Source organism: Felis catus, chromosome B4, assembly GCF_018350175.1.
Source record: "Felis catus isolate Fca126 chromosome B4, F.catus_Fca126_mat1.0, whole genome shotgun sequence".
Lineage (NCBI taxonomy): Eukaryota > Metazoa > Chordata > Mammalia > Carnivora > Felidae > Felis > Felis catus.
In genome coordinates this window covers 136,705,178-136,731,174 of record NC_058374.1, presented here as the reverse complement: position 1 = coordinate 136,731,174, position 25,997 = coordinate 136,705,178, and the positions used below count along the sequence as shown (strand labels likewise).

The following is a 25,997-nucleotide window of genomic DNA, read 5'->3' as shown; positions in this document are numbered from 1 at the left end:
GTCTTTCCGCTCATTGGTCCTTAAGAGCCCATGACCCGGATGTTCGCACGGACCTCGGGAAGTCCCGCGACCTGGAGACCGCGCAAGCGCCGAGCCTCCAAAGACGCCCGTGTAGCTGCTGGCGCGTGGGGCGCGGGTCGGAGTGAGGATCCCAGGCAGCGGGAGTCCGGAGTCGCCCCCGGGAAAGAGCAAACCCGCTGGTGGGTGCGCCGGGGCTTCAGCCAGGGTCCTCCCTTAGTCCTCCTGGCGCCCCGGCCCGGCGGATGCTGTGCGGGCCTCACGCTCCCGCGAACCACCGAGGCTCGCCTCCCTTGGCCTCGGGGGTAGCACAGATCCGGGTCGGCGCCTGCCCCCCTCCGGCCGGCCGCCCGGGTCCTAACAGTCGCGGAAGCCCCCGAGGGCTGTCCCCGTTTGGTAAAGGGAAGGAGAGGGTCATACCGCGTCTCTGGATAGGAATCAGGGAGCGTGACAACGCCCGGCACAGCACAAGGCTCTCGGTGGGCCGTAGGTGCACGACCATCGTCCTTTCAACGGAGCCCATAAGTGCTAGCAGGGACTCCCCCCCTCCCCCCCCCCCCCGGGCACGGGCCAGGGGCGGAGAACCGGATGGCCACGGGGCTTCACCTCGCCCCTCGCCCCTCGGTGGAGGCAGCAGCCCCCTTCCCTCCGTCAAAACCATGTCGTAAATAGTAGCCACGTGTAGTGATGAAAGCAGGGAGAAACAGCTGAGTGATGGGATGGGGGAAGAGGGAAGAGGGACCATATGATGTGTCCTCTCCCTTCTGATAACAGTATCATTTCAACTCCTTTTCTTCTCCCCCTCCCGCCCCCTCCCAGAGTTCCTGACACCCTCTCCCATTTAAATAGCACCCCAAGTCCCCAGGGGCCCTGGAGACCACATTCCCCTTCTTGCCTGGGAAGAAACCCAAGCCAGCGCTGCTAGGACCAAGTCCTAACCTCCCAGCACCCCTTGCAGGTTGACCTACCCATCTACACTCCCCCCCCCTACCCACCCACCCCGCTCCTGGGGTTCAGGAAACCTGTCCCTGACCACCAAAGTGAGTCTATTGGTATCTCCTGAACCCCAGCTCAAACTCAAGAGGCTATTGGAGATGTGAAAACTTGGACATTTTCAAAGCTAATCTAGGAGCAGACTTTTAAGCACAAGTCACACAAGCTAGACACTTGCTCAGAATTCATTCTGCCAGTTCCTGTTTCCTCATCTGGAAAACGGGGATGATAGCAGTTCCTAAGGCATGGCGGTATACTGAGGATTTGATGAGCTAAAGCGTGGGGCCTGGCTCACTGCAGACACTGGATAAACTACATCTTCCTGCATTTTCTCCTTCATTATTGTCTTCCGAAAGGTAATCCATGAGGTTGACCTGCAGATGGCAATGAGTCCTGAGCCAAATATTCAAGAGCCTATTGTGTACAAGGCACTGGTGACAGAGTGACAGAAGCCACATCAGGAACACAGACAGCTTTATCCTCAAACACTATGTCTGACAGAATGCACATTAACATATTGAAGGCTCTGAGAAGTCCTGCAGTACGTCTATCTCACTTTCTTGAAGCTGGTATTTCCTGAATTGATTGGGTCATAGAGACTTTGGGTTCCGGTTTTTGAGGCTCTTCAGCCCTCGGTGACAGTGTTCATCAGGCAAAAGGTAGAGTAGCATTTCCCCGCCCCCATCCATGTGACTTGCTTTGGTCAACAGGTTGAAGGCCAAAGGGATAGTTATCACTTCTGGATGACAACGTTTGAGCACCATATTCCTTTCCCACTGTCGCTGCAATCAGTGACCCTCCAGATGGGGGGACAGTCTCAGGCTAGGCCAGCCAAGTCTGATGGGTATGCAGTTTAAGAAATCAACCTTCTGGGGGAATCTTTGTTAAAGGCCACCTAACCCAGACTAACCTAACTGATCAAATCCCTTAGTGATACCCGCAAGGACACCAGCTTTTGAGAAACTTGGTTCACGAAGTATAGATCTGGCCCCGTGAGTAGTCGAAATGCAGTTTAGTGACTACACTGGCTCCCTTAATAAAATGAAACCTCAAATCTCAGAGGTCATGAGGAAGGGACACTGGGTCTTCCCACAGATGCCCATAGAGGTCACTCACCTCTTAGCTTGGAACACGACTGTTAGGATCCGGGCAGGCAGCCAGAGAGGAGCAGGCTCCGACCTGGATCCAGGCTACCCCCGAGGTCAGGGGAGGTGAGCCTTGGCGCTTCGCGGGAGCGTGTGACCCCACACAGCACCCGCCGGGCATGGGATCCAGTGAGTAGGCTCAGGACAAGAGGCTGGGTTCCATAGTCCAGCAAGATTGGGACCAGCTGGAGGGGGCGGGGGAGAATGGGTTCAAGGAGTCTCTGGTGCCCAGCTCAGGTGACTTGGAATCTGACAGGCACAGGGCAGTTGTGCACTGGAGGGTTATACTGGTGAGTAGCCGAGGAATGGCCAGTGGAGGTGGCCAGGTGGGCTCAGAGACGGGGGGGGGGGTTCCCTCAAGGTGAGGCCCCCAGATGCAGCTGTGAACTCTCAGCACAGCAGGCAAGGCTGAACCTTGGGGACAAGCCCAGCACTCAGGACAGCCTGGGGTCCCAGAAGGAGAGGGACTCTAGGGGAGGGTCTGGGCCAGTGTCTAGAATAGGGTCCATGTGGAGACCACCTGGCTGGCAGGGCCATAAACCTGGGGGAGGGGGAGCATTTGAAGGGGCTCAAGGGAAGAAAACGAAAGCAAGCCTTCTGGGAAAGGACGCAGACCCGACGGAAAACGTTTCAACATCACATTTATTAGGAGATCTTTTCCAGTGGAAGTGATAAGTAATTTACCATAGAAATTTGCAAAACACAAGTGCAACAAATAAACTACGATTACAGATAACAGCATAATGATCACTACTGTCAGTGCTTCTGCTGAAGATGCTTTCAGTCTTTTCTCCATAGGCCCACATGCACACCTTTTGTTGTTGTTGTTGCTGTTGTCATGGTTAAACCAAGGCTAGGTTCATGCTCTGCACCAAGTGCCATTATCTGTTCCCCAAATAAAGACTGTGGCTCCCTGGCATTCAGTAGACTACACAGTGATGATTCCTGACAGTGGAAAATTCCAGAGCACAAATGTACCATATAAGGAGGAAGGGGTTCGTTTGCTAAGGTGGTAGGAACTTCAGAATGTGTTTCCGCGCTGAGAAGAACCCTCAGCAGTGCCGGAGAGGTGAGGGCCTGTGGGGGGTGCGAGTGGGGTGGCATTTAAGGCACAGGTGGTGAGTGGAGCCTTGGCCATTTCTAAAAGAGTATTATCCTTCTTTGTCTTAGCACACATTTTCTAAAAACGATAAAACACGTGTTCATTTTCAGGAGGTCGAACCATTTCAAAAAGTAGTAAGAAAATAAGTTGCGTGTCATTCTACCAGCCGTTAACAGTTGCGGTGATCGGGAAACTTGAGAGTCGGGGGCTCAGGGCAAGGCGCGAGGGTATGCTCCAAATTGCCCAGGTGGGTGTGGACCCGGCCTCTCCTACCCCCAGGCCAGCTCAGCAAGGGGGACAGTGCCTTGCTCCGGGGCTCAAGAGGCGGGGTGAACCTACCGCTCACGAGCCCTTGCCTCACTTAGGGGGCAAAGCGCTCTCAGAACAGGAGCCTTGGTGCCCACATCCTGGAGACACAAGGACCCAGCAAGGAGCCACAAAGCGGGGTTCTATGCGCTGGGCGGTGGCCCCGAATGTTCACAAGGAGCCTGCCTGGGAGGTCCCAATCTCATGGCAGCTCAAGGCTCACACAGAGGCTGTTCCTAGAACCACATTCCCTTTTCAAGGGGATGTGTTTGCAAGGAAGTGCTCTGTCTGAACCTGCTGGTTCCTCAGCTGCAACATGCTTACACAGCATAGGTGACGGCTGCAGCTTTGTGAGCTGATGCTGAGGATTTTGAGCGGATCAGTGTCTTTTCTGTTCCACTCGAATGCATAAATGAAAACAGCACATTTCACCTTGAGTCACATTACTCTGTCCTTGCTGACAAACCACACCTGGGGAGAAGGTAGGTCCCTGTCTCTTTGTCTCTGTTGAGGCTCTGGGAGTACAGAAGCGGGAAGGGGCCATTGAGGAAAAAGGGGCGCAGACCACAAGCCCCTTCTGTTGTGCTGGGCTCCTGCGTGGGGGCCCGGGATGCCTGTCTGTGCACCGGATTTTTCCTAAGGCTTGCTAACACCTCACTGATTCACATAACCTATAATGCAACAGATAATAAGATTCCTGTATATTTGATGCAAAACTCTTATCACATATTTAGGCTAGGGCAAAAAAGTGTTCCAAAACGTAAGTCAGTTACCGCCTTTTAATGGCCATGACCAGCAGCGCCCTCCCTGGAGAAGGCTGCCCCCCCTCCCCCCGCCCCCACTGACCACCTCCTCTATGGGAGATGGGATCACGTTTCTCTTCCTTGTAGCCCCCAAGACTGCACAACGGGCAGCCCAGCCCCCAGCCACAAGTCTCCCACCACCTGTCACGACACCGGCTGTGTGAAGAACCCTGCGCTGGGAGGGCTACAAGACGGAGTTGGCAATGCCCCTCCCCACCAGGCTTCCCGTTGCCACTTCCCAGCCAGATGAGCTAACAGACACAGGAACTTACATATCAGACTTCCTTATGCTCTCGACCACCACACACACACCCTAAAGTAGCTTAGCCTGAGCCTGGCTTTTCGTAAACACAGTACATCGCTTTTGGTTTCAACAATCTGTAAATTCGGCACAGAGGCAGGACCCCACGCGTCACAGACACTGGAGCATTAGACACCAGCGTGCAAGTACCCATGCAAAGATCAGAAAGGCCTAGCATCTATGAGAGGACGTCCTAAACTTGTCTCCTCAAATGACTCAGAAACTCGTCTGCCCTCGGAGGGTAGGGAAGTAGGGGTCTTGCCCAACCCCAGCCCCAAAAGGCCAGGCCGGACAGGAGGGTGGCGCTGGTGAGCGGCTTGGCCCCTACTGGACGTCCACAGGTGTGCAGGTCCGCTAGGGAGCCGGGAGGCTAGAAACGCCCTCATGTTCCCCGGGGAAGGCTGCTGGCTGCTTGCCGGTACCTGGGGTCTGAAACACATGAAGGACACTAACTCAGGTCTTCAGTCTCGGCAAGGATGGAGGGATACCACCAGCCAAAGCTGAGCGCCCCACCATGCATGCTCCAGGCGCCTCTGGGTGGTGGTGTCCAAAGCCACGGCGTCCCCCATGCTTCCGTGCTGGGGTGATGTCACCATCCTGGGATTCTAAGCCTGTGGCCCTCCCAGCCACCTGGACACTTCCCACTGGACGCCCACGGGCACAACAGAGCCCATCGGTTTCCTCACACAGACCAGCTCACCCACCAGCCTGCACCGCGTGCCATCCCCAGGCCTCCTCCTTCTGAGGTCCGACGAGAATCTACGTGACTAGGCACACATACCCCCACTTCCAGATGAAAGGGGTGCCTGCCAGACCCACACACCCACAACCAAATCATCTACCTGGCGCGTGGGGAAGAGATGCGTCACCACTCGAGAACACGTGTGCAAGGTGATCCACTGTAGCCACCGGATGTCCTCAGGAATATCTGGAAGCCACGTCACCAGTCTGCAGGGATAAAAACAAGACACAGACACAAAACACGCACACACATGTATCCGCATGAAAACGAGCCCAAACAAACACAAAACCAAAACGGAAGGCGGGTATCTTACCACCATGCCCTTTGTCCAGGTAAACCGCCAGAGGCACTCCTCTAATTCTAATCTGATCAATCCCAGGAGGTGGATTAGGGACGGTCAACCAAAGACAAACCGACGTAAAAGCCCCAGAGCAAAGTTAGGTCACTCTGGGCTTGCTTTCTGGGCTCCAGAAAGCTCAAGGGGTACACGTGGAAATAAAAGAAAAAGGGCCTGGTTTGCCAGGCTTCCCCCTTGGGGCAAGGTGCCCGCTGTAGCTTATGCAGAGAATCTCGTAGCCAAGGTAGCCCAGGGTTGTGTTGCAGCCCAGCAGACTCCCCCGACCCCTGACGCCCAGGTCACCAAAAGGACCCCTGTGGTGGGCTTTGTAAACGCCTGATCAGACCCCACCCCAGGGCAGAGGTGTCGGGGAGCAGACGGCTAATTCAGTAGAGCGGGGAAGGGATCTGGACAGGCTCACCAAGGACGAGAGGACTGAGCTGGATTCTGAAGGGTGGTCTGGCCTCTAAAAGGTGGACGGAAGGCCATGCCGACCAACCCCCTTAAAAAGACCGTAAACGCCAACGTGAATCTGAAGAAAGCAGACGTGACACAAATACCCTGAATTCAAGAGTCTGCCTCATGCCCTCCAGACACACCATGAATAAAATCCCCAAATGAAAAGCGCAGACCTACAAGAGGGAGCAAACGAGAAAAGCATCGAGAAAAGAGGGGGGCTCTTCATCGAGAAAAGTGAGGCACCTTTCGGGGAGCTCCTTACAGAGAGGGAGCTCCATCCCGCTCTACCAGGAGCCAGGCCACGGGTGAAGACGCTCACGTGGATTCTCCCCATCTGCAGCCAACCAGGGGGGAAGGCACAAAGCCACACAAAAACGCTCACCTCTGGACCACAGCAACGGCAGATTCCACGGGCAACGTACAAGGCAGCATCGCAAAGGACAAGATCTTAACTGGCAAGGAGTTGCAAATCCCGCTCATGCATCTCTGTTGGCTTTTAATTGCTTCCCTCAGAGCTGAAAAATACAATTTGGAGGCGTGCCTCCCACCAGTGTGAACACCAAACCACCTCGTCCAGCTAGTGCTTGGAATCTCTGTGAAATACATAAATCCTGGCGTACAAAGAATCAGACGCATTCACAAATGCGATCCAACGGGGAGTAAGCCCAGGAGAGCCCTTCGATAGCCCACAGGACAAAGGGTTCCCAACGAACAACTCTCTTTTAAATGAGAACCATTTTTAGGGGCGCTGGGGTGGCTCAGTCGGTTGAGCGTCCGACTTCGGCTCAGGTCATGACCTCACAGTTCATGGGTTCAAGTCCTGCTTCGGGCTCTGTGCTGGCAGCTCGGAGCCTGGAGCCTGCTTCGGATTCTGTGTCTTCCCCTCTCTCTGCCCCTCCCCTGCTCACACTTCGTCTGTCTGTCTCTCTCTCTATCTCTCTCTCTCAAAAATAAATAAGCATTAAAAACATTTTTAACAATAGCTAGTTTTGGTGGGATACACAAACTTCCCAAATACCCCATCGACTTTATGAACTTTTCTTTGGACCTACAGCCGCACTCTGCTTCCTTCTGCCTGGAACCCTCTGGCCTGCTACCCCTCCCCTCCTTTTTTTTTTTTGTTTGCTTGAATTTGTTTATTTATTTTGAGAGACACAGAAACGGTACGGGTTGGGGAGGGGGAGAGAGACAGAGAGAGAAAGAATCCCAAGCAGGCTCCGTGCTGCCGGCGGAGATCCCAGAACTCCTGAAACCACAAGATCAGAACCCGAGCTAAAAGCAAGAGTCAGACACTTAACCTACTAAGCCACCTGCTGTCACCCTTTTGTAATGACCTCCCGACACCTCAGATCACATTAACCCAGGCAGCTGCTGGCTTGCACGGTTATCACAGTAGGGGTGTTGGTGCCTTGGGGCAAGGGATGATGTCCCGTCCGTCTTTGAATTTCCCCAAGTGCCTGATCTGAAGCTGGCTTGTGCACTCCTGTCCACCGAATAGTTGATGATGTGATAAAAATAGATCACCACTTGGGGTACCTGCGTGGCTCAGTCGGTTGGGCGTCCGACTTCAGCTCAGGTCACGATCTCACAGTCTGTGAGCTCAAGCCCCGTGTCGGGGTCTGTGCTGACAGCTCGGAGCTTGGAGCCTGCTTTGGATTCTGTGTCTCCCTCTCTCTCTCTGCCCTTCCCCCACTCATGCTCTGTCTCTGTCTCAAAAATAAATAAAAACATTAAAAAAACTTAAAAACAGGGGCGCCTGGGTGGCTCAGTCGGTTAAGCGTCCGACTTCAGCCAGGTCACGATCTCGCAGTCCGTGGGTTCGAGCCCCGCGTCGGGCTCTGTGCTGCCAGCTCAGAGCCTGGAGCCTGTTTCAGATTCTGTGTCTCCCTCTTTCTCTGACCCTCCCCTGTTCATGCTCTCTCTCTCTCTGTCTCAAAAATAAATAAACGTTAAAAAAAATTAAAAAAAAAAAAAACTTAAAAACAAAATATCGCCACCCAACGGAGATTCAACATTGTTGGGGAGGCAGGGAAACGCCGGGGCGGGGGATCCTCAAGAAAGAAGGCTTTGAGACGGGTGGGCAGCCAAAGAGCGGTTCTGAAGCAGCAGACCCACCCCCGTGGCCCCCGGAAATCCAGTGTGCCTGGTACTCAAAACAGCTGGAGTCAGCTTCCCTCTGGCCATGACCCCACGGGAAGAGAGACTGAGCAAGGTGCCCGAGGGGGGTGATGGGCCTGCACCAGGAGCGGGGCCCCCACACCCCGCCCTCTCCATCTCCTGCAGGGCCGGGTCACCTTCCTCCACAACACACAGAAAAGAAGCCCCTTGGGTCGCTGTCACGGGAAACGACACCGCCTGCCATCCCCGCCAACCGAACCGCCGGTACCTGTGGTGAGCCTAGGCGACAGGGTCTCCAGGATGCTGTCGTCCCAGGGCAGGATGCTGACACGCAGGTGGTCCAGCAGCTCGTCTCCCTCCATCTTCGTCCCCCAGGCAGCCGCCCTCGGGGGAGACCCCGGCCTCGTGTGTTCCGAGGGGGGCGCGAGGAAGCCCCACTCTTCTGGAGACAAACTCGGGCCCGGCCGAGGCCCGCTGCAGATGCCTACCGAGGGTGCGGGAAACCAGGCACCAGGTGAACTTGGGCGGCCGGGGTCACTGCTCACACACCCACCCACAGAACGACGTGGGGGCAAAGCCACGGGCCGTAGGCCTGTTGCCAGCCAAGTACGAGGCAGGGCGGGGATCCACGAGGGCAGGCGTTCCCTGCCAGGGAGAAAGAAGGGTGGGGCTTTGAAGCCAGAGAGATGTGAGTTCGGCTGGCTCTGGCTTGATCACCCACTAGCCGTGTGGGCTCCACAGCCACAGGAGGGGGCATGAAGGTAAAACGGGAATTCTAATTAACGGGTAACGACTGAACCACCGGCTAAGCCTGTGTTGCGGGCCCTGAGTTAGGAACTTCATAATAATCTGTTCCCAGAGGACAACCCCTACCCGGGCCAGCCTGGCTGAGGGCCCCACTTACATCTTTAGACTCAAACCCAGCACAGAAGCTGCAAATGCCAGGCTTTGGAATTACCAAGACTCCAACCTGGACATTCTTAATCCAAACTCCCTTTGCTACAGATGGAGAAACAGAGGCCCTGGGAGGGAGGTGGTTTGCCCAAAGTCAGCGAGTTAGGAAAGTCACTGAATCACCTGAGTGTGACCCTAAGGGGTCTGCTGCTGTCACCGATTCCCAGGTTCCCTCCAACTTCCGTCCCCAGCCCAGGCGGCTCTCCAGCACTTTGGGCCCTGACATCAACTGCCTCCAGCACAACTGGCCAAAAATGTCCCTGGGGCACTGCACACCCACCCGGCCCGCAAGGAGCAGGCCACCCTTCCCAAAGAACACGTTCCCTCCCCGTCCTGAGAGCCCTGAACCGGGGGACACAGCATCCCCTGCCCGGGCTGCTAAAGCCAGGACCCGGGACTTCGTTCCAGATTCTTCCCCTTCCTGAATCTCTAACTGGTCATCTTTGAGCCCTGACCCCTCGGGCCTCGCCAGTCCCCCAGAGACCAGCATCTTGCCCTCTCCACCTGCAGCCAAAGCCCTCTGCTGACCTCCCTCACTCCTGCTTCAGCAACCCTCAGTGGCTCCCTATGGCTGCAGGCGTCAGGAGTCAGCCAGGTCCAGCCCTGCCCCTCCCCCCTCTCTGCCCACCTCTCAGCGTCCCCCACCCCCTGCCACTCCAGTTACGTGCGCCTTCTTCCCATCCTCCAACCAACCACGCTCTCTGTGGTCTGCAAGCCTCCTGTTCGTGTCCCCCGTGAGTAGGACGCTCCCATCCATCCCAGAGTTGCAACATGATTGACATCTTCCTGAAGTCATGCCTTCCCCCAGGCCATGCAGATCCCTCCTGCGTGGTCCTACGGCATCCTGAATCTTCCTATCAGGGCACTCGGCACACGTCATCCTTCCGTTTACTTATCTGCCCACCTGACCACCAGACTAAGCTCTAGGAGGGCAGGGGCCACATCTGCCTATTCACTGTGGCATCCCTGGCACAGAGCCAATAGCTTGGCACCTAGAAGGTATGCAGTCAACGCTTTCTGAGTGGACAGATACGTGTATGTCCTTTTAACCATGACTTCTCCTTGGTCTGGCCAAAGACTAATTCCGAGAAGCCACACAGAAAACATACGTACTTTTATTATTTTTATTTTTTTTAAAGAGGGCGCAAGCGGGGCAAAGGCAGAGAGAGAGACAGACAGAGGAACTGAGGACCCGAAGGCGGCTCTGCACTGCCAGTGGTGAGCCTGACGCTGGGCTCCAACTCGCCAACTGTGAGACCACGGCCTGAGCCGAAGTCGGACGTTCAACTGACTGAGCCACCCAGGCGTCCCAGGAACCAACGTTTAGTATTCAAGAAAAATAGCTCCAAATACATCTAATATTGCAAGAGCCCAACTCCCACAGCCCAGACCAGCCAGATGACCCGAAGGCAGGAACCTGTCCCACAAAGGACGTCAGCTGACCTTGTGGGTGTGACCCACACCTGGCTGGAGACAACTTGGGGCTCAGGGCCGGACACCTTGCTTAACTTCCTCTCTTGTTTACCGAAACATTCAAAATAGTTCGAGCAGAAAAGAAAAACGAACAGAACGGTTCAGACAGGTGGCACTAAGGAGGGAGAGAGCCCTGGAACTGTGACACCCGGTGTCCCGGCCCCAGCCCTGCCGCTCAGTGAGTGCAGTGTGGCCCCTGGCTCACATCCATCTCCCCCTTTATAAAATGGGACAAAGATGTCCTCTCTCACAGCGCTAACATGCGGGGTAAGCAGGTTGCGAAGTGAAGACCCTCAGCCCTGAGTTTCTACCTAACCTCAACCTCCAGCTGCTGACTGCTAACGAAAAGCTTGTTAGAAGGACACGTCTGCCCCCCACCTCGCCCATACGTACCATTCTCTTCCAGGAATCTGGTGGCGTCTAAATACCCGCGAAGGCATATCTCTCCAAGCACCTGGCAACACATCGAGTAAGGTCACTGCAGTGGAGGGGGCCATTCCGAAGGCTCCCGAGACAAACGGAAGAACCCTCCCCACTCCGAGCTGCTCAATGGCCCAGCACAGCCCCAGAGACGCTGGACAAAGGGCTCCGTGCTCTGAATAAGCACAAGTTCCACTTTCATGCAAGGCTGGGCTCAGAGGACATCCCCTCCGTGGAGCCTTTGCTGGTGGCCCAGCACGACGGGGGCTGGTTTCTCCGGGCCCCCTCTGTCCCAAGACCAGCCTCCACCCTAACAAATACCGGGGCCCATTCCAGCTGTCACTGGGACAGTTAACGGCAGCCGTCTCTACTCCTCTGAATACAAACCGCACATGCAAACCAAGGTCCAGCCTCCCCTTGTCGCCTGGAACACACGCAGTCCACACAACAGCCTACACACAGCCTTCCTTCTCCCCAGAGCACCATTCGTGTCCAGAGTTTACACGTTTTACGTTTTGGTTTTCTGTTTTTATTTTTTGTTTGTTTGTTTGAATATTAGGGAGAAGAAACCTCCTACAACAATCGAGAAAGATTAAACCACCAAATGTCGTGTGGTTCTTGCCCACACTTGGAGATAAGAATCAGAGCCCCTTGGAGGTGGGATCTGAGCTACAGGGCTGTTTAAATCTTCCCAGGTGATTCCAGTGGTCAGAGTGGGGCAGCACTGAGCTCCCAGGACAGACACTCTTCCCTGAGTTCCTTTTCCCTGGGGGGAGGGGGGGGTGGGGAGGGGAGGGGAGGGAGAGGAGGGATCCGATTCCATTTGTGGAAAGAGCCATTGGTAGATATCCCGGCAAATGGGGAATAAGAGAAGAGCTGCACCCCCAAAACACACGGCCCCCAACTCACCTTGAGATCTGGAGGAAATAACGCTCGTATTAGAAGGTAGACATTCTCCGGGCAGAGGCGCAAACTGAGCTTGGTTAATTCCACGTGAAGAAAGTTTGTGGACTTGACTTTAGGGCAGATATCATACTCCCCAAAGAAGGGGGACACGGTGATGGTCGTTTTGGAATCAAAGAAGGGGATGTTGTTAGTTATTCCTCCATCCACGTATCGCTTTTATGGGGAAGAAAAAAGGACCTAGCGTCAGAAACTCCGGGCTGGTGTTTTATGTGTATTTCAGATTATGGGGAGAGGCCTCTCAGAGCCTCAGGCTGGTATGGTGAGAAGACAAGGTTCTGGAAACTTTCCATCAACAAATCCTCATTGAACATTTCTATGCCAGGCCAGGCTCTAGGCTGGCACTCAGGATTGCTATATCCTGTTGTGTAGTTTGTGCACCGCACAAAAAGTGCCTGGCGACGAGGCGGACAGAGGCTGGAGCCCAGCCCACATCGTGCTGGCCAAGTCTGAAGCCCAGGAGGCCACCTCTAGGTGTACCCATATAATTCGCATGAAAGGGATCTGTTTGGGCGGGAGCTCTGTGTGCGCTGGAGACAGAGTATGATGTAGACCCTGCCGTGAAAGTGACAGAGGTCATGGGTTAGATTCCAGACCCCTCTTGCTGCTTGGAAAATCAGAACGAGCACCTTGAGGAGCTTTGGAGACCTAAATGGCCGTGAACCTGGGATCAAGGCAGCCAGAAAAACATTTTTTGTATCCACGGCCTAGTGGCATCTGGGATCAGCTACTGTGGGCATCAATTACCCTACATCCATATCCTCCCGCAACTTTAGGCTGGCACAGGCAGGTTTTGGTACAATTTGGACAAAGTCTGCACCCATCAAAGTGAAGTCTAGAATGATTCCCAAATCCAAGGCCATCACAGCTCAGCTGTCTGTGCCCACAGAGGAAGGCCTTCAAGTATCACAGCCGGAAGACTCCCCAGCCAATCCTTCCCGAGGCCTAAACGAGTGCAGAGAACGGCCCATGCTCAGCCACATCTTAGGCATGAAGACATGCTCGCCTTAGGGGCACCCGTGGCACTCAGCTGGCTGAGCGCAGACTTCGGCTCAGGTCATGATCTCACGGTTTGTGAGTTCAAGCCCTGCCTCAGGCCCTGTGCTGATGGCTCGGGGCCTGGAGCCTGCTTCAGATTCTGTGTCTCCCTCTCTCTCTGCCCCTCCCCCACTCGCACTCTGTCTCTCTCTCAAAAATAAATACACATTAAAAAAACTAACATATTGGGGCGCCTGGGTGGCTTGGTCGGTTAAGCGTCCGACTTCGGCTCAGGTCATGATCTCACGGTCCGTGAGTTCAAGCCCTGCATCGGGCTCTGTGCTGACAGCTCAGAGCCTGGAGCCTGTTTTGGATTCTGTGTCTCCCTCTCTGTCTGCCCCTCCCCCACTTGTGCTCTGTCTCTGTCTCTCTCTCTCTCTCTCTCTCTCTGTCTCTCTCAAAAATAAATAAACATTGGGGCGCCTGGGTGGCGCAGTCGGTTAAGCGTCCGACTTCGGCCAGGTCACGATCTCGCGGTCCGGGAGTTCGAGCCCCGCGTCGGGCTCTGGGCTGATGGCTCAGAGCCTGGAGCCTGTTTCCGATTCTGTGTCTCCCTCTCTCTCTGCCCCTCCCCCGTTCATGCTCTGTCTCTCTCTGTCCCAAAAATAAATAAACGTTGAAAAAAAATAAATAAATTAATTAAAAATAATAATAATAAAAAAATAAATAAACATTAAAAAAATAGTTAAAAAAAAACCCATATATATGCCTGCAGAACAGACAGCTCGGCCTGTGTTTCCCCATCCCAAGTAGGGCTCAGCAATGGGCCAAAACACATACTTGTGGAATGGAACCAAATCCAAAGCCCTGTGGGCAGCTTCTGCCCAAAGCCATGAGCCGCAAAGGGCAGAATCGGACCCACGGTGGGCTGAAACCCTCAAGCCCTGAGAATAAAGCACTATCTTAAGGAAGTAACAGACCCTTAAGCATCTTATACTTTAACCGGGGCACCGGGGACCTATCCTTGGTGCTCTGGCAAAGATTAAGTGAATCAGCTTACCTTCCAGGTAGCCAGATAATTAATTCTACATGAAGGTGGTTTTGTTTCCCCGGGGCAGCCTAGAAGGGGGCTATGGCTAGGGAACCTCTGTCTGAAAGGCCAAGAGAGCAAAAGACTCTGCATTTGGGGATGGGTCCCAGGCTGCCTGAAGCAAGTGCTCTGCAGGCAGGAGCTGTGCAGTTAGTTTAAAAGCAGACTCGGGGCGCCCGGGAGGCTCAGTCGCTGAAGCGTCTGACTTCAGTTCAGGTCATGATCTCACAGTTCGTGGGTTTGAGCCCCGCGTGGGGCTCTGTGCTGACAGCTCAGAGCCTGGAGCTCCTTTGGAATCTGTGTCTCCCCCTCTCTCTGCCCCTCCCCTGCTCGTGCTCTGTCTCCCTCTCAAAAACCAACATTAAAAAAAAAATTAAAAACAAAACAAAACAAAACCAAAGCAGACTCACCACGCCTCTGAAGGAAGGAGGGATTAGGCCACAGTAGAAAGGGATGAAGGAGGAACAAACCAAGGCCTGAGGAGACAAAAAGAAGTGAAACTACAGGCCAGAACAGCCTGTCTTCGATTCCCCTGGGCCAGCATGAGCCTTCTTCAAATGAACAGAGAAGCCTAGAATGCTCTTTGGAGATGGGGTGCTTGCATGAACAAGCTGAACGGGTAACAAACGAACCCTCACACTTGTATTTCAGGCCTAAGGACAAGCTCCTAAAACACTGTGGGTATCAACTTCCTGTCCCTTTCCCCACGGGAGAGAGCCGTACGGGGCCCTCGCAGACGGGACCCAGCGTCGCCGACTGACAGGGAAGACACCAGACAGGGGCTTTGCAAATGCTGACCTTCCTGAGAATCACGTGGAAAGCATGCCGCCCACACGCTCCACGGCCTACCCCAGGATTCTGACGTAGCAGGCTGGAGGCACCCGAGAACCTACCATCTGAACAGGCTTCTAGGTGCTGCTGATGCTGGGGGTCCGACCAGCACACTGAGTAGCATGGAGCCACGGGGCGGGAAGCAGGACCGACCCCCTGAGAGAACCCGGCTCCTGCGAGCACGGGCCAGTGCTGGCTATCTAGACAAGGCTTCTGGAAACAAGGCTAAACAGAGGTTGATCCTGGCTGCTGAGATGCTACTGGGTACACATGCCAGGCTGCTGGCTCCTATGGGGCATATTAAGTGCAATATAGTCCGAGTAACTCTGGTAAAAGGCATCAGCCAAATTAAATGGGATTTTGAGGGGCGCCTGGGTGGCTCAGTCAGTGAAGCATCCGATTTCAGCTCAGGTCATGATCTCACAGTTCATGGGTTCGAGTCCCACATCGGGCTCTGTGCTGACGGCTCAGAGCCTGGAACCTGCTTCGGGTTCTGTGTCTCCCTCTCTCTCTGCCCCTCCCCTGCTCACGCTTTGTCTCTGTCTCTCTCAAAAATAAATAAACATTTAAGAGAAAAATAAATAGGGGCGCCTGGGTGGCTCAGTCGGTTGAGCGACCAACTCCGGCTCAGGTCACGATCTCACAGCTCGTGAGTTCAAGCCCTGCGCCAGGCTCTGTGCTGACAACTCAGAGCCTGGAGCCTGCTTTGGATTCTGTGTCTCCCTCTCTCTCTGCCTCTAACCCACTCGCGTTCTGTCTCTGTCTCTCTCAAAACATAAACAAACATTAAAAAAAATTTTTTTTAATAAAGAAAAGAAAAATAAGTAAATAAACAGGATTTTGATACAGTAAGTGATCTTCTCCGAGCTAGACCCTTAGGCCAGAGGCGAGTAGTCCCACCCTCGTGGGACCTTACTCCACATGTGCTCATCGCAGAACACACATCGTGGGGATCGGGATCCTTGGAAGACGTGGTCACGAGCCACGTCTTGAAGGGGGGCAGGTAGTATTTGAAACTGAAACTGACTGCGGGCATCCAAGGTTCACCTATGCTAGCACCCGACCCCCGGAGGCACACCCAGTTAACGTCACCATGGGGGCAGGAAGCCAACCAGCATCCCCCCTAATCCAGTTCCCCTGCGTCTTAAGAAACGAGGCCAGTGGCCCAAGACAGCCCTCTCTGGGTTGCAGCCAAAGTGAAATCGCTTTTCTTACTGGACAATCCCCCGGGTAAGCAAACTGCTTACATCCACAACTTCGTCTTTGGACTGAAAATCAGACACCAGCACACTTTCCCCATCAGACACTCTGGTGAGTGAGACGCACATTCTGCCAGAGACGAGCGTGTGGACGTTGGCTGGCAGGTGTCTGTGGAGATGTTCTCGAATGTAGCTAGTCGCGCGGAAGGACGGATGGAAGATGCCAATGTTCCGTCTCCTGGCAGCATAGACGAGGCCCACGAGCACATGTATGATCTTGTCTGGGGGGCGGCAAGACACAAATATACAAAGGATGGTGCCCCGTGGAGATGGCAGTGACCAGAAACCAGGCGGCAAGGAAGCTGCCAACCGTTTTCCAGTCCTGCACGAATACGGCAGCCACAGGCGGCTACGGAGCCCTTCCGACGCGGCTCAGTCCGATCTGAGATGTATAAACGACGCACCTGAATTCAAAGGCTTCGTACAAAAAAAAAAAATCTAATAAAATATGTCATTAATAATGTTTTTATATCGATTAGCTGTAAAAATGAAAATGATAGGCTGGCTGTATTGGGATGAATGACATTTTCATTTCAATTGTATCTTTCGCTTTTTTTCAGCTCGGCGGCTGGGAAAATGTGAAACAGCACACGCAGCTGCACTGTCTTTCTATTGGACACTGCGGGCCCAGGTTCCCGCCACGGGAACAGGCCCCCAGAGGCCCAAGGGAGCTCGCTCTCGCCTACACGCCCCCAAAGCCCGAAGCGGGAACTCCTCGGGAAGGGAGCGTCAGCACAAAGGACCTACCTAACACTGCAGGAAGCAGAGAATGAGTGCAGGCTGGGGCCCCAGTGCGAAGCCTGCCTCCAGCTCCTACTAGCCCAGCGACCTCAGAAAGTCGCTTCACTGCCTCTCTCTGTCTCAGATTGTGCACGTTTTCACTTTGGGGACAGAGGGGATTAGATACACTACCATCTGTAAGGTACTCAACCCAGAGAAGGCTCCTCGTAAAGGACTAGATTTAATCTTCAGGCTCTGACACCAGGATTACCGCTGTCCAGTGGGCATGGGCCACATTCGTGCTCCGTCCAGCCTCACTCAGCGGCCTGGACCGCTCTGGCTGATCTGCACGGCGCTGGCATGGCAGGACCACGAGTCCCCACCCTGACCCCTGGGTCATAAATCCTGAGATGCGGAAGGACAGACATAAGCCAGCCCGTCTCGGCCCACCTCTGACCTCAGCTCAACTCTCCCAACACGTGTGGCCCCACGGAGCCCAGGTGGAAGTGGCAAAGTTGCACACAGCTGGCACATTCTGCCCGCCTCTCCTGCCAAGCACCTGGCTTAGAAGCACTCACAGGGGGGCGCCTGGGTGGCGCAGTCGGTTAAGCGTCCGACTTCAGCCAGGTCTCACGATCTCGCGGTCCGTGAGTTCGAGCCCCGTGTCAGGCTCTGGGCTGATGGCTCGGAGCCTGGAGCCTGTTTCCGGTTCTGTGTCTCCCTCTCTCTCTGCCCCTCCCCCGTTCATGCTCTGTCTCTCTCTGTCCCCAAAATAAATAAACATTGAAAACAAAAATTAAAAAAAAAAAAAAAAAAAAGAAGCACTCACAGGAACTCTTTCCAAGTTGCAGCCCTAGGAAACTTTCCTCAGTGGTCCCCAAATGAGACAGGAGGTTAAAGCAGGGCTCCTGCCCAAACCTCCAGACCCCACTTGCCAAGGATCTGGTGGTCCCCAAGCCTCCCTCGGTTCTACAGGGCACAGACCAGGACTGCACCTGTCCTCTGCCAGTTAGGAACCCTCTCTATACTAGAGTCAGCACAGGCCACCTTGACACACAAAGGCCGTCTTTTATCACCCCCGAAGCCCAGAGTGTGCCGACTGGCTATGTGGCCACACGAATCCTCCCTGAGGCCACAATTCCTGCCCTCCATCCCCACCTCCCAGTCGGCCCAAGGCCTGCTCACTGATCCTATCTAATCGCAGGGGATTCCTGGCCACCGGGATCAAAGTCATTCCCTGCTGGTGGAGTCTAACAGTCCCCATTCCCAGGAAAGGCAAAGAATAAACTGCTAAGGAAGTTGAGCAGGGGCCAGTGAGGTGCACGGTCTTCCGGTCTGGGGATCTCTGGGTGCCAACAGCTCTAGCTGCCACCAGTCCCAGGTCCTGTCCGCTGGCTCAGAACCCCAGGCCACACCCTAGTTTGGCCCAGCTGGGCACAAGCTCCACATCTGTCCCTCCCACAACTACCCACATACACAGATGTTTCATTAGCACAAGATTCAAATGCACAGGACCTCATTTCCAGCGGCACTGAGCAGGGTGGGGGTGGGTGGAAGGATGACATGGGGGATGTCCAGGGATCTACCCCAGCCCCTAGGAACGATATCTAGCACTCCCCCAATACACACACACACACACACACACACACACACACACACACAACATGCGCCCCACCCCGCCTTGTCCCTTTAACCTCAAATCAGCAAACCTGCCCAGGAAAACTCTGGAGGGTTGTCCTCCCCCTGAAAGGCTATCCAGCCCCCAGGAGGTGGGGCGGAGCGGGGATGTCCCCAATCCCTGTAGTCACCAGAGAGAAGAAGGCTCCCACCCCGGCTCAGAGGCCAACGCCCTGCTCCTGGGGGCAGGCCCGCCCTGCTCCTGACCCAGGGCAAATCGCCCAAAGCTTTGTGAGCTGATGGGGACCATAGGGGCCAGCTCCACCCTCGACGCCCCATCCCCGGTCCTGCTCCCTCCTCCGCGTCGCTCCAGATGAGCCCACTCTCAGTCCCGGGGCGAAGGGCTTCCCGCAAGCCCGGGCGCCAGGGCGGGGTTGGGGTGGGGATGCGCTCGGGGTTCCCACGCCCACGGCAGCCAACCCCAGGCGCGTCCCCCTCCCAGGCTGGCGAGTGAGCCACCCGCAGGCGCAGGGCGAGAGGACACTTGGGAGGAAGCCTCTGTCCGGGCAGGGGCCCCGGGGATGCACCCCGCGGTGTCCGCGTCCAATGTCAGCTCCACCGAGCGCCCCGCGACCCGTCCCCGCGCGGGACATACCTAGGGGCATCCCAGAGAGGAAAGTGACGCAGTGCAGCGCCCCGGCCGAGGAGCCGAAAAACATGCGCGCGTCGCGGAGGAGGTGCGGGGCGCGCTCGCTCAGGCAGTTCGTCACCCCGATGTGGTAGAAGCCCAGGAAGCCGCAGCCCGAGAAGGACAGGCTCCAGTCGCGCCTGGGGTCGTACATAGCGGCGGCGCTCCGGGGGCCCGGCGCCGGGGCTCTCGGGTCCGCGCGCGCCGCGGACGGCCGTCCAGGTCCGGGGCCGCGGTCCGCCCTGCAGCGCCGGCGCCCGCGCGCGCTCGCGGGGTGGCCTCCAGGCCGCGGCTCAAGCAGTCCCTGCGTGACGTCAGCCCGGCAGCCCCGCCCCCTCGGGCCATGCAAATGAGGGGCCGCCAGAGAGCTAGGGGAGGGAGGGGGGAGGGGGAGGGGAGGGAGAGGAGGGGGAGGGGGGAGGGGGGCGCTCCTGGGTCTAGGCTCGGGAGGCAGAGCGGGGGCGGAGAAGAGAAGAGGACCTTGCCCCCAGGTCCCCGGAGGAAGGAAATTTTCCATCCCCAAGTGGCCGTGCAGGTCCTGGAGAGAAACCGCTCCCTTTCCGTTCCTTCCCATCCCTTAAGTCAGCGACAAGTAGCAGTCGCCCTCTTAGCTCCTTGGGATCCTGTGATACTATCTTTTCCCTCTTCACACGGACCGCGAACCTCCAGCAGGCACCAGCGTCTCAACAGAGTTGAAGGTCTTTGCTTGATTTTCCTGCCATTTTTGTTTGTTTGCTTGCTTGCTTGTTTTTTGTGTGATGCCTTCACTTCCTGGCAAGTGGTAGAGATTTTTCGTTGAGTGATACTGACATGAGGTTTCCGTTCCACCGTGTCATGGATAAGTTGAAGTTGGGGATAACCGGTGCTGGGGGGTGGGCAGTGCAGGAACGAGGGAGTTTGCGGGCATCTTTAGGAAGTGCCAAAAATGCCCCCTGACCCTTGTGCCCTGCACAGAGCATTTCCACAGCAGCCTGTACAGGGAGGTTAGGCATCTGTCCGGAGCCAGAAGTCTGGATCTCCCGGGCCATCCTACTTCCCTGTCGATGTGGACAGAGAAACCTCCTCCCTTCTCTACAGACGGGGGTGTGGAGTACAAGGAGTGTGGGCTTTGGAATCAGGTCACCCCTCCCTTTCTGTGCCTCAGTGTCCTCATCTGAAAATGACAGGCTTCCTGTCAGGATTCAAGATATCACTCGTGGGGGCGCCTGGGTGGCTCAGCCAGTTAAGCATGGGACTTTGGCTCAGGTCATGATCTCACGGTTTGTGGGTTCGAGCCCCGCATCGGGCTCTGTGCTGACAGCTCAGAGCCCGGAGCCTGCTTGGGATTCTGTGTCTCCCTCTGTCTCTGCCCCTACCCGGCTCCTGCTCTGTCTCTCTCTGTCTCTCTCTCTCTCAAAAATAAATAAACGTGAAAAAAAATATCAAAATACCACTTGTGAAGCGCCTGGACGTGTGGATTGCGCATGACCTCCCCACCCACAACCCTTCCTGAGCCCGAGACATCCCCTGCTTTGCTGAGCCTGTGCCCGTGGGAGTGGGGAGCTGGGAACAGGGCAGAGAATTGCACAATGTGCTCCTTCCCAGCTGGGGTCAGACAGGGCGATGTCCAACCTTCTTGTTTCAACTCCTCTGTTGTAAACAGGTGTTCTTCTTGTGGCCTGCTGATTCATTTTGTGCTTTTTGTTGCTGATATTGCTATCTAAAATGGCTCCACACACGATGCTGAAGGGCTGTCTGGTGTTCCCGAGTCCGAGAAGGCTGTGCGTGCCTTGCAGAGAAAATACCCGCATTAGATACGATTCGTCCAGGCACAGGTTACAGTGCTGGTGGTGGCTCTGAGTTCAATATTAATGAGTCATCTAGATACATATATATTTCTATACTTCTGTTTTTAAACGGAAAACACGCGTAACTTAAAGGTTCTGTATTGATGGGTTGGCAAAAGTGTTAACGACCAGAGGCACATAGGAACTCAACCCTGTATCTCCTATAAGAACAATTCAGGGGTCACTGATTAAGCATAAGCATAATTCACAGCGATAGAACCACTGTGAATAACGGAGACTGGCTGTACTTCACCGAAACTCCGTGAAGGGGAGCAGGTGGGTTCTGTGGACCCTGGGGGTTCTTTCCTCCATAGAACCAAAAGCACAGAGTTGTCTGCTCTGACGGTGCTCGCTCAGTCCCCTCACCTCCTCCTGCAGGACTGGGCAAAATGAGGGCAGGCATCCTTCACCCAGTTAAGAAACCCCAACATCCGGGGACTGAGCCTGAGGGTTTGGCTTCTCTATCAACCTACCAGGTGTCCTGATCCTTTTTCTGTGCTCCCCTGGGTGCCCCTGACTTGCTTCTGACCCTTCTGCCTCCATATTCCTTGCTCAGCATTTTCTAACCGCCACCAATGGCCTCAGGGAAGGCGTTCCCCTGATCAGCCCAGCGTCAGCCGCCCTTCACCCCCCTCAGCCCCCACCCTGGGCTCAGCCTCCTGAGCTTTGGCTGAAATTCACACTTTTCTCCTTCCCCTCCCCCTCCTCCAACGCCTCCTTCTTTATCTTTGTAGTGAAATGTACCAAGCATAAAATTTACCATTTTAATAAATTTTTCATGTTTATTTTTGAGAGAGAGAGAGAGAGAGAGAGAGAGAGAGAGCATGTGCACAAGAGCAGGGAAGGAGCCGAGAGAGAGGGAGACAGAATCCGAAGCAAGCTCTGAACTGTCAGCACAAAGCCCAGCGCAGGGTTCCACCCCATGAACTGTGAGATCATGACCTGAGCTGGTCGGATGTTCAACCGACTGAACTGCCCAGGCGCCCCTTAATACTTTTTAACAGCTCAGTGGCACCAAGTACCTTCACAATGTATGCAGCCAACACCACCGTCCGTTTCAGGACTTTTTCATCTCATAGAACAGAAACTCTGGCCCCATTAAACATTTCCCTCTTCCATTCCCCACAGCCCCTGGCACCCACCATTTCATTTTCTGTCTCTGTGGATTTGATACCCAAGAGACCTCAAAGAAGCAGAATCACACAGCATCTGCCCATTCGTGACGGGCTTATTTCGCTGAACACCATGTCCTCAAATTTCAATCATGCAGGTGTCAGAATCTCCTTCCTCCTTAAAGCCGAATAGTGTCCATTGTACGTATCGATGGGGTTCAGAACACACCCCCCCCCAGAATATAGTTTCTTGGTGTAGTGAATATTTTCAGCTGAAGGAATCTGAGAAATGGCAGCTACAGGGACTCTGACCCACCCTGAAGCGGGTCTCAGACCCTCACGTGGGAGGTGGCTTCCCCTATGCCCGGAGGAGAGGAGCCTGCTTGTCTGCAACGATTCGGGGACAGAGGAATCTGAGCCAATGGGCCCTGCTAAGTTTCCAGCCGTGTTCACAACACTTACCTCTTACCCTTTGTCCTCCCATATTTTTCCACGACTTTCCACTCTTCGTTAAACTGAGCATTAAAACGCTCAGGTTGAACCCTTCCTTTGGGTATTCATTTCTTTGTTGTTGTTGTTGTTGTTTTTTAATGTTTATTTATTTTTGAGAGAGAGAGAACAGGCAGGGGAGGGGCAGAGAGAGGGAGACAGAGGATCCGAAGCAGCCTCTACACTGTGATCGCAGAGCCCAATGCGGGGCTTGAACCCAAGAGCCGTGAGATCATGACCTGAGCCAAAGTCAGATGCTTAACCGACGGAGCCACCCAAGTGCCCTTGGGTCTTCATTTCTATATGAAGCCTCCTGTGTCACATTACTTATATTAATGCATAACTATGCTTCTCTCACAAATCTGTCCCAGTCGGGAACTGAAGAAGAGATTTCTCCCGCCTTCGGTACATTCCGTGTATGCGCATGCATTCACGTGATTCCCTCCCGCATCTCTAATAAACACCTCTCTTGCTCCATCCCGGTCCCAGGACCCCACTCTTCAACCCTGGTCCTCAGGGATGACATAATTTTCAGGTGTGTCCCTGTCCCCAGAACGGGATGCGGGAAGTCCTGTGTCATACATACATTCCCCCAATTGTCCTGGCTCCTGGGGAATAGGACAGTCCCCGTTGGCCGTGTTGGGAGGGCATGGAATCGGCTCTGGGAGACCTGGGCGACGCCGAGGGTCTAGTCACTGAGCCGTGGGGAAGTCAGACGGACGTTCCCTGCCACACACAGAGGCTTCGTGGCTGCCGATCAGCATTGCCCGCCCGCCAGAGATGATGCTGTGCAGACAGCCTGGCCCCCCCAGCCAGCCCCTCGCGGTGTTTATTGAGTGAATAAGTGAACGAATGAGGGAACGAACGCTAAAGCGCCCTCCTATCCCTTGTCCTGGCTACACATGGACACTCCTACAAGTTTAGCCACCTTCACAGACCTCCACGTTTTCTTCACTATTTGTTAGTAGCCTAGGTGTGGTCTTAGACGGATTCTTCCGGAAGCCGACCCAGAGACCAGGATTTGAGTGCCAGGCGATCCCAGGAGACACTGGGAGGAGAGGGGGGGGGTGCGAGGTTGGGGTCTCAGAGGCAGGAGACCACTCTGGGTAAACGGGGCTCACTCGCACTGGGGTCCTCGAACAGAAACAACACACCATGGGGAGCAGATAGGAGGGTTTTTTTTTTTCATTTTTTTAATGTTTATTTATTTTTGACAGAGAGCGAGCAAGCATGAGTGGGGGAGGGGCAGAGAGAGAGGGAGACCCAGAATGCAAAGCAGGCTCCAGGCTCTGAGCTGTCATCGCAGAGCCCGACGCGGGGCTCGAACTCACAGACTGAGAGATCATGACCTGAGCTGAAGTCGGACGCTTAACCGACTGAGCCACCCAGGCGCCGCACAGATAGAAGGTTTTTAAAGGCAGCAGGGGGCAGATAAAGGAAATGGTTACCAAAGAATGCATTGTTTCTGGGCCCTTTTAAGGGGAGTGGAACCTGTCAAATGGGCAGATCACCTCACTACTGCTGAGCAGGTAATGCTGGGTTAACTGGTTGAGGGCTATATTCCTGGGAGAGGCTGAAATTGAAATTAGCTCAGGTATGAAGTCTTTGTTTGATAATCTGGGCTTAGCACAAGTGACTCCATTTTGAGCTTGTTATTTCTTCTTAACGCAAGAGGATGTGGTGGAGGGCCGGCCGCTGGCTGGGGGGCGAGACACTGTTAGCTGCGGGGGGCGGGGAGGGAGAGCCAGGGAAGCCTTCCTGGAGTGTGGGTACCCTCAGAACAGATGGGATCAGAAGCAAGAGCCTTGTGACGAGGGGAGGGAGGGAGCCAGCCAGAGGGAGACAGGTGAATTGGGTAAGCGAAGTTGCAAGTTTAAGACCAGGCAAAAGGTCTCCAAAGCGGGGAGACAGGAAGATAAGGAGATGAGGAGGCGGAATCTAGGGGAAGGGCCCAAGGGCCTTCGGGGACCAGTAGGAGTCCCCATGTGATACCTGCTGCAACAGAGAAGCTGAGGGTTTAGGCAGGGGAGTGGCAATCTTAATTACAAAGCAGGGAGAGCCACCTAGCGGAATTCGGCAGGCTGGTGAACTTGGACGGGAAAGCAGTACCTTTTCATTTTCACTGCGTCTAACTGCAATGTAGTATTTCCTTCGCACGCAAACGTAGGGAACAAACCACGGTAGTGTTATTAGAATTACCTGCAACTTTAGGGGCGCCTGGGTGGTTTGGTCGGTGAAGCGTCCGACTTCTGCCAGGTCATGATCTCACGGTCCATGAGTTCAAGCCCTGTGTCAGTTCAAGTCCCCTCCTGGAGTTCAAGTGAGTTCAGTTCAAGTGAGTTCAAGCCCCTCCTGGAGACTGCTTCAGGTTCTATGTCCCCCCCACCCCCGGCCCTCTCTTTCTGTGCCCCCCTCGCTCGCACTCTGTGTGTCTCTCTCTCTCAAAAATAAACATTTAAAAAATTAAACTAGGGGCACCTGGGTGGCTCAGTCGGTGAAGCATCCAACTTTGGCTCAGGTCATGATGTCACGGTTTGTGAGTTTCTGCCCCATGTTGGGCTCTGTGCTGACACCTCGGAGCCTGGAGCCTGTTTTGGATTCTGTGTCTCCCTCTCTCTCTGCCCCTTCCCCACTCACACTCTCTCTCTCTCTCAAAAACAAATAAACATTTAAAAAATCAAATTAAAAAAATAGAATCACCCCACGACTTTGTTCCTAACGGAAGTCACCGATCTTTTTATATCGCATTGCAGTTGTGGATCTGAGATGATATTTACGCTTGTGGGTTTGAAATCCTGGTGTCTGAGAAGACCCCGGGTGTGAGAGCTTATTTAATGCACGGACCAAGAAGCACATCTGCTATCATAGCCACGATTAAAACAGATTTTGATGATTGGATTCAAAACCAAGTGGTTTCCTTTGTAATTCCACGAATTTCATCTCACGTGTTGAAAAACCTTCCTCTGAGAAGGGGTGGCCGTGGGGGTGGGTTGCCGGCCGCCTGCAGGGCAGGGGCCCCGGAAGAGGTGGGGCCAGCCACGGGCAGCTATTCAGGGGGTGCTTGCACGAGGGGGCCGGAGCTGGCGACGGAGGGGTGGGTGGGCTACCTGGGCAGCAGAGAAGAGTGGACCTGGCTGGTGGATGGAGGCAAATCCAGAAGGGCAAATGGGGGTCCCGCGTCTGGCGCGCTGAGCTCTCTGAGCCCCGCGAGCCTGCTGCACAGCCCAACGCAGATATCAGGTTAACACGATTT

At 54.7% G+C, this 25,997-nt stretch overlaps 1 protein-coding gene and 1 long non-coding RNA gene across 2 annotated transcripts; one reads left to right on the top strand and one right to left on the bottom strand.

Annotated features, from left to right (window-relative positions):
• The first annotated feature begins 24 nt into the window (after positions 1-24).
• Positions 25-2,900, top strand: LOC109501838. The gene is made up of 2 exons (XR_002744054.2): positions 25-200; positions 1,368-2,900. It is a non-coding gene; the product is annotated as an uncharacterized LOC109501838 (long non-coding RNA).
• On the bottom strand, positions 2,781-19,607 carry PNPLA3 (patatin like phospholipase domain containing 3). The gene is made up of 9 exons (XM_006934165.5): positions 19,285-19,607; positions 16,281-16,513; positions 14,613-14,678; positions 12,081-12,290; positions 11,145-11,205; positions 8,593-8,808; positions 6,589-6,721; positions 5,511-5,616; positions 2,781-5,097 (listed from the first exon to the last, which is right to left on the bottom strand). The coding sequence occupies exons 1-9, from the start codon at positions 19,469-19,471 to the stop codon at positions 5,023-5,025; spliced, it is 1,287 nt and encodes a 428-aa protein (XP_006934227.2). The 5' UTR covers positions 19,472-19,607; the 3' UTR covers positions 2,781-5,022.
• Positions 19,608-25,997: the final 6,390 nt, after the last annotated feature.